General features: G+C 42.0%; 2 protein-coding genes across 5 annotated transcripts in view; one reads left to right on the top strand and one right to left on the bottom strand.

The window, feature by feature from the left end:
• Window positions 1-3,844: 3,844 nt before the first annotated feature.
• Window positions 3,845-7,717, bottom strand: LOC145712960 (uncharacterized). The gene is made up of 3 exons (XM_081790583.1): window positions 7,600-7,717; window positions 6,832-7,501; window positions 3,845-4,855 (listed from the first exon to the last, which is right to left on the bottom strand). The coding sequence occupies exons 1-3, from the start codon at window positions 7,715-7,717 to the stop codon at window positions 4,828-4,830; spliced, it is 816 nt and encodes a 271-aa protein (XP_081646709.1). The 3' UTR covers window positions 3,845-4,827.
• B4GALT6 (beta-1,4-galactosyltransferase 6) overlaps window positions 7,483-17,356 on the top strand; it is a 96,848-nt gene continuing 86,974 nt past the window's right edge. For 3 of the 4 annotated variants that reach the window (XM_060613529.3, XM_060613530.3, XM_060613527.3), the window contains exon 1: window positions 7,483-8,230. In XM_060613529.3, the coding sequence (XP_060469512.1) occupies window positions 8,116-8,230 (115 nt within the window). In that variant the 5' untranslated portion in view covers window positions 7,483-8,115. Of the gene's footprint in view, window positions 8,231-12,072; window positions 12,223-17,356 lie in introns of those variants that run through there. The other variant, XM_060613528.3, reaches the window with a different exon arrangement.

Genomic DNA, 17,356 nt, shown 5'->3' with positions numbered 1-17,356 from the left:
CACATGCTCAGCCCATGAGGTTCTAGAGGACTACCTGCTACCAAACATAACCAGTGAGTGATGTCCCAGCCTTCCTGAGATGAGTGTTTCTACAATGGGTGTTGTTTTCTCTGCTTTAACCTCTCCTGCATTTTGAGCTCTAGTAAATAATTTTGACATAAACCGACTAACAAAGTTTTGGTGCTACACAGTGCTGTATCTACTACAAAGGAAAAAGGAGGACCAGAAGCTAGGTTAGAAGACAGATTTTCTGGAAACTTGTGATACTTTCAAGGAACTGCTTGAGGAAGCAGAAAATTAGAGGATTGGTAGGAGTTTTTTCTTTTGACATTTTGAGGGACATCTTAAATATTGCTAAAAGCTGCGAGGATTGAAAAATTGCTTCAGTACAATACTTAAAATACTTCTCCATAGGAACTATAGAACCTCATATAACTAACTGTTAGAGCTCTAATTCCTAGGAATTAATCTCCATGCTGAACTGGGTAAGTGTGCATATATTGTTTTCATTGGCTCTTTACTGATCTATCCTATTAGAAGAAACAGGTTTTCCAGTTAGTACTTTCTGGTAGTCACAAACCTATGAATAACAATAATTTTTCTCACTTTCTTTCCACTACTTTTACCTCTTCATATTCTCATCCAAGTGCATTGCTTAATTCTTGCCAGTCCATGTCTTTTTCATGATTTTGAATGAGGATAATTCTATATTAATCATACTGATGCTTCTTGGTCTTTTAAAAATAAGAACATTTCTGTTTATCCCTATTTTATGAAGAGTTTTAACATCAGAAATTGCTTAATTGTATCAAATGTTTTTCTAGCCTCTATACAAGATATTGTATGCCAATAAATTTATGACAAATTGCTCAATCTTTTTGGTAGTCCTTAGGAAAGTGCAAATTAAAACCAAGATGAGGCACCACTACATTCTATCTGGAATGCTAATATTTATAGGGTTGATTACACCAAGTGTTGGTGAGAACATAAGGAACTTGAGCTCTCAAACCCTACTAGTGGGAATGTAAATTGATAGAACCATTTTGGGGAAATAGTTGCCATTATTTGTGAAATCTGAGCACACTCATATCATGAAGCAAGAATTCTGACTAGTAGGAATATAGCCAACAGAAATGCACAAATATGTGTGCGTTATAATAGTTTATAATGTGTGCATTATACTAGTTTTATTTGTAATTGGATCCAATTGCAAAGCAATGTTCATTCACAAATAATAGGATAGGTAATCAAATTGTAGTATATTTATACAATCACCTACTTAAAAATATACTAAATTTCTTTTCTTTGGTCTAATATGTTGGGTTATGCTAATAACTTGCCTAGGTTTTTGCATTTCTGGGGCATTCCTTATTGGTTATGGTGAATTGGTGTTATTCATACTTTTTAACCTGAAAAGACTGGCTTCTTTGTTTGTTTGTTTGTTTTAAGTTTTTAATTTATTTTGAGAGAGAGAGAGCAAGCACAAGCAGGGGAGGGACAGAGAGAGAGAGAGAGAGAGAGAGAGAGAGAGAGAGAGAATTCCAAGCAGGCACTACACTGTCAGTGCAGAGCCCAAGCACAGATGGAACTCACAAACCACGACATCATGACCTGAGCCTAGCCGAAGTCAGACTCTCAACAGATTGAGTCATCCTGGTGCCCCAAGACTGGCTTCTTTCTTTTGGTTAGCTCTGATATATTTAAACTTAGGTTTTTACATCCCTTGGGTTTTTTTTTTTTTTAGTGTTTTACCATGATTATTTTATTTATTTTTTTACATCCCTTGTATGGTAACTTAAATCCTTCCTGTGACTATGAACGTGTGAATTTTAATTTAAGTCAGGACCTCAGTATTCCAAAATTCTCTTCTCAGGCACAGAAGCACTGAAATCCTTTATCAAATTTACTTGAATCCTCTTTCTCACTTCAACATTTATCCATTTAAACTCTAAAATTATGTTAGTCACTAAAAGAATAGATGAGTTAGTCACTAAAAGAATAGATGGAGAAAATCCTGTGAGCCCTATGATGTCACATAGGATAAAAAAAATGGATAAAAAATTGCCTATGAATGTCCTTCATTAAAAGTTTATTCTGTATTTTAAATTCTATATTTTTGATTGCTTTTGGCTGCCATAGGTTATAGGATTCTTGATATGATAGAAGAACATTTTAATAATATCCTAGCTTTTATCTATGCATTTTATCTTCTACTTTTATGATTCATTCACCTATGAAGATGGCTCTTTTGATAAAATGCTCCTGGTAAATTAAAGTGAACTAACTTGTACTCCTTGTTACACTACTCAAAGGAATATATGTAATCACGTAAAAGGTTAAAAGTAATGTTGATTGACTCATTCAATAATTATTTATTGCCTTGTTTTTGTACAAGGTTTTGGGGTACTACTGTATGTCATCAAAATAGAATCATGTACAGGAAATGATTTTTTAAAAAATTCAATGAACTGTGTCAAGTAATGAGTGTTTTTTTTCTTCCTTCTTTTTAACGTGTGTGTATGTGTGTATCGATAAGAAAGATATCTCTCAAAGTTACCCAGGACTAACTGCTGTTTAGAATTCAAGGCGGTTCTGGGAATGTGGTTATTGCTTTGTGTGTTTAGTAGCCAGGTTTATGGACCCTCTCTCTAGGGTGGGATTGATCAGCTGGTATGTATAATGCCCACTTGTCCTCTGCATCTGTTTCTATGTGTGCTGATACTGTGATTTCCCTTAGCTTTCTGGGAACCTGGGTGGTGGAAGCCTCAAACAGGAAGAGGAAACCTACATTTCACCCTGGTGGGTGCTTAAATAACACCCTTTCCCATGGAAGGCACAAGGCACTACCTTTTATGTGACCCAGCTGCTCTCTGTCTCCCGTCTTTGCTTTTCATTGTCTGTTCCTCCACCTCCAACCTCAAGTTTTCTGAACATATTCTTATTTCATCTGCCATGGGGAGGTTTTTTTTTTTTCTAGGCAGCCTAGAGGCTAGTTAGGGGCATTGGCTGGCAGCTCAGATTCTCTTTAAAGCAAAACTAGCAATCTGTTGAATAAACCAACATTATGCTGAGGAAAAAAAAAATGGATAAAGCAAACACAATCTATTAATTTTTCATTTTGACCTATCAATTGCTTTAACTAGACAGATGGGCCTTAACTTTATGCTTTATGCTATAAACTATAAACATAATTTATATGCTTTGTGACACAGATATGAGACAAAATTAGTAAAGATAGTTTGAAAGATTTCTAGAAAAAAATTTTTAAAAATACACTAAATAAAACATTTGCCCCCATAGACAACATAATCCCTGTGAAAACTGGAGCAGGTGTGGTTTGTGGAAAGGGCACTGAATGAGGCTGATAACATCTTGGCTCTCTGCCCAGCTCTGCTACCTTATTACCATGTGACCTCAGGCCAGATATTGTACCTTACTGAGCTTTAGTGACATAATAATACTTGCCAAACGTACCCCAAAGGGATGTTGTGAAAATGATAGAAAGGTGGTTTGAATACTTGAAAACGCTATAGGGCATTCTTATGATGGGAAAGAATGATTTTGGATTTAGGATGAAAGGGTTAAGGAAATTTGGGTCAACTGCTGAAGTAGAGATTGTTATTACTATGATGGTTTTCCTTTTAAATGTTAACCACAATACAGTATCACCTTACAGCTTGTATTTTTTCATATATATAAGATTATTAAAATCTGCCTTTAAAGTGATTGTTTGCTTTCAAATGTAAGACACTTATTTTAATATTTATTTAATACAACCTAAATAAGATATAGAAAAATCTGCTGATTTTTCTCAGCAGAACTCTGACTGTATTTATAATGAAAATCAGTGGGGAAAATGGGCTTTATTTAAGAGAAGCGTCTGTGCCACAACAATATCTTAGAATATATATTCCATTTCATAAATCACACCAAAGTCTAATTCTTATACAATCTACACCCCAATAATGTAAGTAAAAAATTCAAGTATCTAAGCATAATTCATCAACCCAACAATTTTCTTTAACTGAATATCAGATGCTGAGACCATGTGTTTAAATATATAAAATTACCATATTTAATCAGTGATTGTAATATAGAGGTCTGAACCTTAACCAACCATAAAAGTAAGATTCTATGTGCTTTCATGCATTCCTCCACCCCCACCCCCACCCAGTTTAGAGGAAAAAAACAAAAAACAAAAAACCTTACAGATTTTTATGCTACCAAGGTTGTGAGCAAATCCCAAACCCTTAATGGATATTGTTTATCCTCACTCAGCACAGACCAAGTAAAATGTCACCCACCTCATCAAACAAGTACATTTTTCTATTCTGTTGTAATCACAATCTCAGTAATATATTTCTGATTAATATAAATAGAAAACCATTAGTTTTAACTTATTCAGTTTGACACGCAGATATTTAAGAGCAGGGGGCTCTCATAAACAGAAAATAATAGAAGGAATACTTGGTAGTAATAAATGTAAAACAAAGCAGTTAAATGAAATTTACTTATGTCTTACTATTGTTAAGTTTTGTCTTATTATAAGTTTAAAGTCTTACTGATGTTATAAAATTAAACCTTGATATTATAAAATTAAACTTTCTGCAAGGTCATTCCTCTGCTGTGGGCTTTACCTGGCTCCTGAAGAAGTGTCAGTTGATAATCTGGGCTTGAAAAGGTTTGGTTAGCATTTCTTCAGTTCTACGTATTTCATCGATTATTGCTTTACAAATGAGCTGAGACCCTGAGGCATCCTTCAGACTACTGGAAACTTAATGGATGACTCAGTAGGAAATTTGGTATTTAAACAGGAAGAGACCGGCATCACTCTTTACTGTTGGCAGAGTGTGATCTAAAAGAGATAAAAAAAAAACAACAACCAAATTTAACAAATATTCTTGTTGTGCTTAGTAGGTACCAGGCTCCCCAAAGCTCTTTAGAGGCATTACCTCATTTAATTTAATCCTTACAACAACCCTAATAGGCAGTATGATTATCTTCTTTAGCTGATGAGGAAATGAAGGCACAGGGAGCTTACGTAAACTTCAAGGTCACTTGATCAGTGATTGGGATTCGACCCCCGGCTCCCTGGCTCCAGAGGCTTGGCTGCTGACGCTCTTTGTGAGTGGTGATAAAAGAGGTAACAGGCACACCAACTAAGCTGGTTTTCTGGTACACTGCTTTACTCCAGAGGAGAATCAACCAGTCTTTTTCTTTTTAGAACTAGTCTTTTTTTTTTTTTTTTTTAATTTTTCTATAATGGACTTTTTTTCTTATTGATGTACAGTTCACATACAATCTTATATTACTTTCAGGTACAAAGAATGATTCGATATATGTATACTCTACAAAATGATCGCCACAATAAGTCTGGTTACCATCTGTCACCATGCATAAATACAAATTTTCTTTTTCTTGTGATGTGAGCCTTTTAAGATTTACTCTCTTAGCAACCAGTTTTAACAAGTACTGTAGTGAACCTGAAAGAGATACCAGTGGCAGTAATCTATGCCAGCCAGGCACATCTATACATAGACGTCAGATTTCTTAAAATAAGATTCATAATCAATTTCTAAGATGTTAATACTTCCCTCTTCGTTTTATGATAAAGTTTCCTAATAAAAAGCCAACCTCACCTGAGACCTGGCCGTTGCTAAGCCAGCAGTTGAACTGATGCAAATAAGATGAAAAGTCAGCAGGATCTGAGAAACTACAACTTTGCTTCCTCAACATTCATGGATTTCTTTCGTTTGCAAAGGTATTTTTTTAAGCGAGTTTTATCTTGTATTTAATGGGGCGCCATTTGTATTTCACATTTCCCTTAAGCATCTAAAAATGTTACAGAATCGTGTCATTTCCTTTCACATTAAATATCCAATCAACCAGAGAAGTTGAGTAACTTGTAAGTATCTCAAAAAACAAAATGTTAAAAAATGAATTTGAACTTGGCGATTTCATTCAGTCATGCGTCCAATGGGATGTGAGGGAATCTCTTATGTGCCAGACATTGTGTTTGGCATTTTACAGTTATCCAGTTTAACCCCACAGCCTTGCAAGGTCACACCCATCATCTGGGGGCCGAGAAAAGAGGCTTGCAGAGGGTAGTAGCTTGCTATGAATTTCACAGTTAATAAAAGGCCTTAGTGAATTATAAACTCAGATGTCTCAGGCTCCACGGAACATAGTACTATTTAAGAGACGATCCAAGGCCTGGGTATCTTGCTAAGAAGGTACCAAATTTGCTGGCAATCAAATGATGGTTCAATACCACCGCATCTGGAAATAGTGAGCAAATCATGGCGGTAGGGCGCATCCAACCACTTCCTACATGATTGGTTGAAATAGAAACACCTTCACATACGTTGGAAAATGTGACATAGCTAAGGATCCGGACTTCTTCACTTAGCTAGCAGGAAGAAGCAGCTTTTGAACAAAAGGGAGACCACGGCCTAGGAGGGGGGATTAAAACAATTTGCCTACTGAAGCTGGTTGGTGCTGCAGTACTCAAGGGCCAGTTGACTGCACGGAAGTCTTTTCCGCCACGCCTGAATGGGTATAGCTACCGTAGGACCACCCAGTGCTCACCTTCAGATGAGAGGGCAAGTCCCATTACAAGGGATATATACACAGATCCATAACACATCCTGACAATATGTTTCTATAAGAAGTGCGAGATGGAAGGTTTCATTAATCTGGGACTGGAAAAACCCTTGTTCCCGGAGCGTGGTATTTTGGGAGGAAATTACACCATTGAAGTCCCCTCCTTGAGATACCCTTTTTCCTCCAGGTACATCATACTTCTTTATCGATCTCCAGGGGGAGGCGTACCCGAAGCTCAAGACCAGTCCCTCAACGCCGAGGGGCGCGGGGTCCCCGGGCTCGCGGGGGCGGCGGTGACGCAGGAGGCAGCGGCGGCCCAGGTCGCGGCGCGAGGTGGGGGCAGGTTGCTCCGCGCGGTGCGGCGCCAGCCAATCAGGAGGCGCGGTGTTTCGGGCGAAGGGAGGAGAGAGGGTGGGTGGGGGCCTCCAGGTTTCCTCCGGTGCCCGGGCAGCGCCGCCTGCAGTTTCGAGCCCGAGCGCGGAGCCCCGCGGGGGCCTCCGGGTGCGCCCGCCGGTCCCGGTTTTCCGCCTCTTCCCCGCCCTTTCGGGCCCGCCCCCTCCTGCGATCCAGACGCGGCTCCGACGGCGCCCGGCCTCCTCCTCTTCGGGCCCCCGGCTCTGCCCGCAGCGCGAGTCTCCCGGTCGCTCTACGCCTGGTGTCCGGGGGCGGAGTGGGGGGGCGGCGCCGGCGGGGGCGCCTGACCCCGGGCGGGCGGCGGTAATGTTGCTGCGGTTGCCGCCCTTGCGGCCGGGCGGGCAGCTGGCGGTGGCAGGAGCCGGGGTCGGAGCGCGCTCGCCGCTAGCCGGGACGCCGCCCTCGCCTGCGCTCGGCTCCCGCGGCCGCCGCGGGGCGCCGGGGCCCGGCGCGGCATGAGGAGGTGGCTGCGCGTCCGCGAGCGCTCAGCTCCTCGGCCCCCAGGGCCCCCGCGGGCCCCCGCGCGTCGCGCGCGCCGGCTGCGGCCCCGGCGCCCACGCTAGCCCCGCGCAGGCACGAGACGCCGCGGCCCGGACGAGGCGGCGGCGCAGGCCTGCCGAGCGCAGGCGGGCAGCCTCCGGAGCGCGGGGGCTTCGCGTCCCGCACCCCGGTGAACGCGGGTAGCCCGGGCGTGCTGCATTTTGCTGCCCCTCTCCGCAGGGGCGCCGCGGCGTGCAGCCCGCGCTTCTCCCCACCTGCAGCCCCTCCTCCCGCCGCTGCCGGGGCGGGGGGATAAGGCGCACGTCCTTGCCCTTCCTCGGCCTCTTCAGGTCCTGCTGTCCCCGGCCCCCACCCCGCCTTGCCTCCCCCCCCCCCCCCCGCTCCTCCCCTCCCCCGACTCTCCGGCCTCCCATTCATTCCGTGCGCTGCCTCCCTCCCCTTTCCTCTTTCCCGCCCCGGCCCTCCCCCGGAGCCTCCCCACGCGGACCCCGTTGCAGTCTCGCTATTCTTGGCACATTCGTGGAAGTTTAGGGCCTGGATGGTGCCCCCAAGTCCGGCCTGAGAACGCAGCCCGAGCTGCTGGCCGGGAACAGGAAGATGTCTGTGCTCAAGCGGATGATGCGGGTCTCCAATCGCTCCCTCCTTGCCTTCATCTTCTTCTTCTCCCTCTCCTCGTCCTGCCTCTACTTCGTCTATGTGGCTCCAGGCATCGGTAAGCACCGAGACACACCCTCACTTCTCTCGGTCACGCCGAAGGAAACGGAGGATGTTCACTTACGGGATTTGGAAGGCGTGCGAACAGGGGCCCGGCAGAAAGCGTTTTATTTGAAATGTTATTTCAGGAGTGTCAGATAAACTGCTTGGGGGGCATGGCTTTGGTACGTGAGTGAGTTTCGTTTGTGCACGTTTGAATCACTTGAAGACTGCATTAAACGAACACAGCAAAATTAGGTGTGGTGACCCCGGATGCCCTGGTTGCTTTCTTGAGTATTCATGACAGCGTTATTCACTTAATATCGGGTCCTTTAAGCTTAAACTCAGTGCTTAATCTTAGTTTTATTCACACACTCTCAGATATAATAGCTGATTGTAAAAATATGATGGAGAAACCAACACCAGCGAATGTGATTGAGTTCAAGAATGTATGTTTTCAAGTGTTCTAGGTCACTTTTTTAGATTGGGGTCAGTGAACATTTGTGCCACATACTTCAGGAATTTTTAGGCGATGAGTTTTCTTATGAAAACAATGCTCCATTATTTTGTCTGCTTTTCAAGGGTAGGTAGAGTCTGCTACCTGTTAGGATGACTTCTGAGATAAAATAACGATTAAAACAACAATTTTGTGGGATAGTTTGTAGTTTAACTTTATCCTACTTATCATTTTTTGGGCCTTTGGCCTAAATACCCTTCTTAATAATCTACTTGAATTGGCTTATTATATATTCTAATTACTCAGCCCCCTTTGGTTGAAAAGGTGTCAATGTGTCATTCTAGTGACTAAAACCTAGGAACCTCATATGGGATTAAAACACATCGTGTCTCCCAAACTTTTTCTGGGTTTTTCCTGCTTATTATGTAGTTAATGTTAAATATTTATGGTATGTATTTAATGTTAGTGTATTTAGTGTAAAATATGAGTTTAATGTTAACTTAGTATTAATGTGGATCTCCTATTATTTCTTTTTAGACACTGGTAGGCTTTTGAGCCAGTGCCATTTCTCCCTGGTTCAGGCAAAAATGAAGGGCCTCTTATACAGTGAAAACAACTGCAAAATTTTGAGATGGAATTGTTATCAGGATATTGTTCTGTGCAATAGTAGATTATATTAATGACTTTCAGGGGAGAGGGAAGAAGCAAACCTTATTGAGACGGTTTTATTTCCTAAAACAGGATCACTGTATGATTTTTTTCTTGATTAAATTTTTGGATTCAAGTAAGATGTTTAAACTCAGATAATGATGCTTGAGAAGACATAAATTGTTGAAACCTTGATGTATCCCAAAATAGAAGTTTAGGTTAAAGTTTGAAGAGGTGTGAATATTTTAAAATATTATTTTCCTTTGATGCAGTTTTTTCCTTAGGCTGAATAAAATCCCCTGGAAACCTGTAGAAGAAATGACAGCGATAGCTCGGTGGATTTGAGTAGTTAACCAAAATATTTGGTGGCTGTTCTTAAAATCTTCTGCCATTTTGGAAGTCTTATAAGTTAACTCTTACCGGGGCACCTGATGGCTCAGTAGGTGAAGTGTCTGAATCTTGATTTCAGCTCAGGTCATGATCTCACAGTTTGTAGGATCGAGCCCTGCGTCAAGCTCTGCACTGACAGCACAGAGCCTGCTTGGGATTCTCTCTCTCCCTCTCTGTCTGCTCCTCCCCCGTGCATGCATGCTCTCAAAATAAATTTAAAAAATAATAAACTCTTCATTCTGTAGCAATTTTTACTTTGTCATGTAGCTCTCTCTTTAAAGGTTGGAAATCTTTGGGTGATGTTATTTTATCAGATATTTAACTTTGAGAGGTTTTGGAGAAAAAAGTTTTTTTTGCACTTAGGCAACAGTTTTGTTTCTTGGTATTTTGAGTAACTTGTTGAACTTAGGTTACTCAAAAATCTAACCAAAGGAAATAAATTCCAGCTGTTGCTTCTTAGTCATCCCTTTTTCTTGGTGCACTGAATCTGTAGATTCTTAGAATTCAGTTGATGTGATATACTAATACATTTTTCTCACTTATATACTTAATGTTTGCCATAACATTATGGTATGTCATAAAAAATTTGGCAATTTTCATACAGACAATTAGGCTGACACAGTTTAAACTACTGTTTTTGTGGGTCTTATAATTTATAACTTAAAAAAGTTGATTAAAGCCAGTTAAGAATGAAAATCAAAACTTACAAAGTACTTAAGAATGAAAATCAAAACTTACAAAGTACTATCAATTTATTATATCGTCTGTTTCCCAAACCAAGTATTATTTAGCAGGAAAAAAAAAGTCTTATTTTTCTTTTAAGTGTTGGGAAGCAGTTTTCCAAAATTCACATTTTTGCCTGAAAGCTCAAATTTTACCATTGGCAACAAATACTGTCAGTTTTGTTTTGTTTGTTTTTTTTTTTTTTGAAGTGTCCGGCTCACTTTGTTCATTTTTGGGAAAATGTAGGTCAAACACAGGAATCTAACCATAGTTTGTCAGTTCTCTAAAATAAAAATGATAGTTTATGTAAAATGTGGCTAGTTCAGCTCACAATGCAACAGTCAGTGCACAAGTTGATTTTTAAGATAACCATGGTACTTTGGTATGCTACAGAGATGCTTATGAATACTTCCCATTTCATGACAAGTTTCTTATTAATGAGATGTACCCCAAACTAATTAGGTTCTTATAACTAACTAATTTGCATGAGGTGTACAGAGAATCTTCTTGAAATAATTCATATTTAATTATTTTTAAGTTTTTTAAATTCATTTTGAGAGACAGAGAAAAAGAAGGGACAGGAGGACCAGAGGGAGAGGGAGGGAAAATCCCAAGCAGGCTCTGCACTGTCAGCGGGGAGCTGGATGCGGGACTCGAACCCACAAACCGTGAGATCATGACCTGAGCCGAAATCAAGAGTCGGACGCTCACGTAACCGACTGAGCCACCCAGATGCCCCGAAAGAATTAATCTTTTAGCCTGAATTACATCTTGGGGCAAAATTTTCATGTGACTAAAATACATGTTGTGTAAGAGGGTACTTTTTGTTGATCTTAAATAAATGTTTCAAATCTCTTCTGTTAAAAAGCCCATATTATTCCTATCCACACCAACTTGTTGAGTAGACATTAATTATATTTTCCTGCCTTTTATGTCCAGAGACCTATTTTTGTCATGCGCCTTCCCCCAGGCAATCGGTCTGTCATTTTTAGTTCCTCTTCCTCAGTCTTCTTTACCTGTGTTTCTCCCTCCCTCTCTCTCTTCCCTCTGTGTAGTACCACACAGTTGTAGACAGCCTGATCTATTTCGTTTCCAGTGTTTTCTGGTGTTCAACAGTTTTTTTGGCTAATGGGTGTTAAGCTACAATGAGTTCCATCAAACTCTATGCTCATTATTCTTAAGAATATTTTGAAACGTTTTCCTTGAAATTTCTAATTCATGCTGGAAATACAGGGATAGTCTTTATATCATGAACTTTAGTAGAAGGGAAATTGGTCTGCAGACTACCCCCCCAGGAAGTCCGTAGACCGCTTCCCCTAGCCCACCTGGTAGAGTCAGGAGCCATTAATTGTTTCTCATTCTCTTTCTGCTTTTGTGCAGGATTGCAAAAAGATGAGTGCAGTTTCCCCCCAAGGTCTTGACCTGGCTGGATTGCCAGTGAAATTCCATTTAGCATGAAACAGTTTCCATTGTAACTTCCAACACAACGTACTTCTATTTTCCTGCTATAGTATCAAAGGAGAAGATGAGCTGACTTCCAAGTTCATTCAGTAAACACAAGTGGAGTATCTCACATAGGCTGGACATTGTTTGAGGCACAGAAGATAGATGACTAAGACGCAGTTACTTCCCTCATGCTACAATGGGATGAACATCAGGAAAGAGCTATAGCCAGTCCTTGGAAAGCATGCCTTGTGGAGTGTGGGCTAGTTACGGATATCCAGAAGGAGCTGGTGGTTGGAGCAGGCCATTGAGAGTTTTCCGGACTAAGCAATGGGACAGCATGGGCAAAGGTACTTAAAAACAGAAGTATTTCCACCCGGCTACCACTTAGGATGTGGAGTGGCAGGTCAGCCAGTATTTTGGTGTCGAGGACCCAAAAATTCCTGGCAGAGAGAAGCTGGACTTGACTCGCACAGGTTTATCAAAGTGTCTATGATTAAGAAAAAGAGTTGATGTACCTATAATTAGTGGGGTAGTATGGCGGAGAAGATTGCATAACTCCTTTGGGAATGAGGTTTCACTGTCTATTTGACTCACCAGAGCTTCCGACCTTTCCTAGACATGCTGACAGGCTGTTTTATTCTTTGAGTAGAGGTGGAATCTGGTTGGGGCACTTTGGTCTGAATTCCTATGGTACCTTTAAGGAATTACCCGCAAGTGCTTTGTTAGCGGGCCTCTGGGCGGTTTGTGAGCTCTGCTACTTCTGGTGTAGCTGATGGGTGGTCAGAGTGTGGGGGTCTGTGTGCACGGGTATGCGTTATGGGAGACGGTGGCTTAGTTAGGTCATTGCTGAGAGCCCCCTGACATTTTTTTTCTAAATTTTTATAGATTACTTTCACAGTTTTTTTTTTTCCATATGAAATCGTCTCAGTTGTTTCTTACAATGGTATCCATTTTCAAAGCTTTTATACATTTATCCTGTAGTTGTATTTCTACTGATTTTTCCTGAATGTTTAACATTGATGCCCATTTAATTTTTTTTTTTTTTCCTTGCCTGAGTTCCTCTTGGCTAGCTCAGAAGGTGGCAAGTTGCCCTGCAGCTTTCTTATCATAGCCCTTTAGCCTCCTGGCCCTGGCTGTGTGAGCCTGGTTGTGTTCTTTTTGAGCTGTTGAAGTTTGCTTTGTGTGTCAAAGGTCCACTGGTGTTTTCCTCACCAAGTTCTCTGACCTACATGGCTCCTTTTAGGGTTTCTTTTGATTTGGGTCTTGGTGTCAGTGGTTTCTTCCCTCCGGGCCTTTCTTTGCTGGTCACTGATCCCAGGCTCAAATTTTTGTCCTGGGAGTAGCAGGAAACATCAGAAGTTTTGAAAAGGGGAATGATGCAATCCTTTGTTTTAGAGCATTTCTTTTAGCATGGAGCATGATTGATAAAGGGCAGAACCAGTGGCAGGGAGACCAGGTAGGAAGTTATGTCAGTAGCTCAGAAAGTAGAATATGAGAACCTGATCAAGGTCATAGTTGGATCCAGACAGAGTTGAGAGGATGTGAGTAGTGACATTGAAGGCAAGAGAGAGGCTTTAGGAGGATGCTGGTATTCCAGCTTAGACAGCTTGGTGGCTGGTAGGAGGTATAGACAGGCATGTGCTTTGAGGGAGCTATTTTGGTTTTAGAGAGAGTGAGTTAGGATATCCTAACTCTTTAGAGAGAGTGTGGGATATCCAGGAAGAACATGTCAGTAGGTAGGAAGACGCAAATAAGAACTTAGAGCCTAGGAGAGACGTCTAACAAGAGAGAGATTTGGCTGTCTTCAGCATATACGTAAATGGTACTTACCTATTTCTCCCCCAACACACCTGAGTGATAAAACTAACTCCTGCAAGTAGAAGTAACTCGTCATGTCAGTTACTGGTAAACATGGGGCGCTAAGGATTAAATCGAAATATGGAGGAGGCCTAAGTGTAGTTTGAAAAGTTTCCCAAAAGGCTCTGTTACCCTATTCATTCCCCAGTCTCACATAGGCAGTCAATGTGGTTGACATCATGGGAAGTTTGGATGGCCACTCAAGGAGAGCTTGTGGAAGCTGAAGAGAAGATAGCCATGGATGAAATCTCACAACTTAGGGCAAGTGGAGAAATAGGAACAGGAAAATGAAGGGAGAGAGAGATCATAGGAATGAAGTGAGGCGTTTGTGAGTGAGTGAATGAATGAATGAAAAATGATGATTAGCAAGACGAGTGTTGCAATGGGTTAATGCTTAGAAGAATTCCCAATTTGGTAAGTAGGAGGTAAGTAGAGAACGGATTATAACATGTGGTCTAGGAAGACTTCATACTGCAAATGTTTGTCTCTACAGGACACTGTGGTTCAGCATTGAACAGGATCCACAGGTCCTTGTCTTCATAGACCATATAACCCGTGAGAAATCCTCACAACTGAAGAATAACTATTCTAGAGTAGAGTGAAATGCCATTTGTTGTGGATGCACTGGTTGTGGGGTGGCACTAAACTAATTTAGGCATTATGCAGAAGACAAAGATGAAGCTGCGGCCAGAAGCTTAAATTAGGTACTTAAACGATTGGCTTGGGGGAAAAATATTTCGTGCTAGATTGGAATATTTGAAAGCTAAGAGGTGAGGGGGAAATGGAAAGTTAAAAAAAAAAAAAGTTCGGGGCTAGAGCATAGAGTACAGAGAGGAGTGTGGGCTGGAGCCAGAGAGATACACATGGGTCCAGTCGGAGTGATCCTTGTAAACTGGGTAAGAGAACTTGGACGTTAGCCTGAGGACAATGTCAAACCATTGAGCTTAAATTTTAAGTAGGAGAGTGACGCAATCAGATTTGCATTTCAGAAATATTTAGGCGGTACCACTATGAATGGATTAAAGGGAGCAGGATTGGAATTAGAGCAGGTAGAGTGGGATAAAGCGTATAGGTACATTAGTTTTGGAGATGGGAGAAGAGAGGACATAAAGATGTTTGCTGTAGCAAAAAATTAGATAATTAGATGAATATGGAGAAGGAGGTTGAGGGAGTTCGTACTAGATTAGGTAGGTGTCTGAGTTATCTGTTTAGAGTGAGGGGCTCAGTTTATTTGATCAAATCTAAGTATAGAGTGAACTGTTTCCTAAACTAAGTTAAGAGATTTGGTTTCTGCCTTGGTGCATGCTAGAGGCTTACTAAAGAATTGTTGACTGGCTGAATGTTTCTAATTCAGTCCCTTCTGTTGGTAGGGCGGCTTCTTTGTTCTCTTACCAGCTGACTAATCAATACCATTGGGATGTTAGATGTGAGACACCTTGGGAGTTTATGGAGGGTTGGGCTGAGAATTAGGAACAGTAGAGAAAATTGGATTGGTCAGCATATTAGTTATCTATAACTTTGTGAATTACCCCAAAATGTAGGGGCTTAAAAGAACACATATGTATTATCTCATAGTTGCTATGGGCCAGGAATGTGGGTATGGTGTGGCTGCATGCCTGTGGTTCAAGTTCTCTCACGAGTCTACAGAGTATTGAGGGTTGATCAGGGTTGTGGGTGAAGGCTCCACTGGGGAGCCTTCCAAGTTCACCCATGTAGGTTTGGGCAGGATTCAGTTCTTTGAGGGCTGTTGGAGTGAGGGCCTCAGTTCTCTGCAGGTTGTTAGTTGGAGGCCTCCCTCACTTCTTGCCACATGGACCTCTCCATAGGGCAGTTCACAACCTCATCACTTTTGCCGTGTTTTCTCAGAAAAGAGCCACTCAGTTTGGTCTACAATCAAGGGAATAGGAGGCATTCTTAGAGACTGCCTACCACAGTCAGATTGCCATCCTTGAACAGCATATGTAACTCCACTATGTTGTTTCAGTATATGTGAATCTAAATCCTAGGGGCCTGTGGGAATTAGGTATTTTTTTTTTTTTTTAATTTTTAAATGTTTATTATTGAAAGAGAGAGAGAGAGACAGAGATAGAGACAGAGACAGAGTGTGAATGGGGGAGGGGCACAGAGAGAGAGGGAGATACAGAATCTGAAGCAGGCTCCAGGCTCTGAGCTGTCAGCACAGAGCCCAATGTGGGGCTCTAACCCACAAACCACAAGATCATGACTTGAGCCAGAGTCGGACACAAGCAACTGAGCCACCCAGGCACCCCGAAATTAGGTATTTTTGAAGAGAAAATTTGTTCGTTGAAATCTGACAATGCTGGGGCGCCTGGGTGGCTTGGTCGGTTAAGCGTCCGACTTTGGCTCAGGTCATGATCTCACGGTCCGAGGGTTCGAGCCCCGCGTCGGGCTCTGTGCTGACAGCTCAGAGCCTGGAGCCTGTTTCAGATTCTGTGTCTCCCTCTCTCTCTGCTCCTCCCCTGTTCATGCTCTGTCTCTCTCTGTCTCAAAAATAAATAAATGTTAAAAAAAAAAAAAAATTAAAAAAAAAATTAGAAATCTGACAATGCTAAATACCATTCTTCATGTTATTCTTCCATGAATACATTTGAGGTCTGTTAATGTGGCAGAACGAGGTAAATGATGTATTTATTCTGCAGCAGTGTTTACCATTACTGCCTTTTAATGTTTATTGAAGGTAAAAATAGCCACGTCTGTGGATACTTTTAAAAGGGAACTCCTAATCTAGGTTTGTAGTCTCTGTATGGCAGGTATTCCAAATACCAGTTGGAATTTAGCTGGGAACAGGATGGATTTTTCTCTTGAGTCAGTGTTATTATATACAGTGGGTAGTTTCCTAGCCCATCGTGTGGCCAGCCTGTTTATCAGAGGATATACTACAAGGCTTATCAGGACACTTGGCTTTGTAGGCCTTAGGCTCTCTGGCGGTCAGAGCTATGGCTGCCTGTTTCCCCACTGGAGCCTCTAGGTTTGCTCCTCTGGTCAAGGGCCGGGGCCATGGGAACCTTGGACCCAGAGGCCTTCGTGTCTCTGGAACCAAATCTTTGTGCAAAGAAAGAAGTTACAGGAGAAAGATCCCAAATGTAGCCCACTGCTTCACTGTTGGAGCTTCATAGAGTTGTCCTTGCCACACCCCCAGCCCCATGCTAATGGAATAGTCTTGTAAAGAAAGAGAAGGCAAGACTGGCTCCCAAAGGTTGTCACCTGTCCGAAGTCTCACACGTTGTTGTTGGAAGAGCTGAAGTAGTTTTCTGGCAGAGCTGAAATGTACAGCTTGGGGTATCTGACTCTTCCACTGTGCCTGAGTTGAAGGACCTGATCATTGTTGCCCTGGAAGATGGTTTGGGGGAAATATGAGCTCTGTCTTCTTCAGCTTAAAGGAAGACCACGTAGAAGAGAGATGAAACTTTTTTGGATAGCGTCAGATAGCCATAAAGGTAGTTTAGTTACAAAGAGGCAGATTAAAAAAAAAAAATTTTATGTTTATTTTTGAGGCACAGAGCATGAGTGGGGGAGAGGGGACACAGGGTCTGAAGCAGGCTCCAGGCTCTGAGCCATCAGCACGAGCCCAATGCAGGGCTTGAACGCACGAACCGGGAGATC

This window comes from Panthera onca, chromosome D3 (assembly GCF_046562875.1).
Source record: "Panthera onca isolate mPanOnc1 chromosome D3, mPanOnc1 haplotype 2, whole genome shotgun sequence".
NCBI classification, from domain to species: Eukaryota; Metazoa; Chordata; class Mammalia; order Carnivora; family Felidae; genus Panthera; species Panthera onca.
Note: the sequence above shows the minus strand (reverse complement) of the source record. Positions and strands in the feature narration are given on the sequence as shown.

Coding starts and splice junctions, on each gene's coding strand:
- LOC145712960 (XM_081790583.1), bottom strand. CDS start 7,717: ATGCAGCACGCCCGGGCTACCCGCGTTCACCGGGGTGCGGGACGCGAA. Junction 7,502..7,599: donor CGCCTCGTCCGGGCCGCGGC/GTCTCGTGCCTG, acceptor CGAGGAGCTGAG/CGCTCGCGGACGCGCAGCCA. Junction 4,856..6,831: donor GGACTGGTCTTGAGCTTCGG/GTACGCCTCCCC, acceptor TATCTCTTTTAG/ATCACACTCTGCCAACAGTA.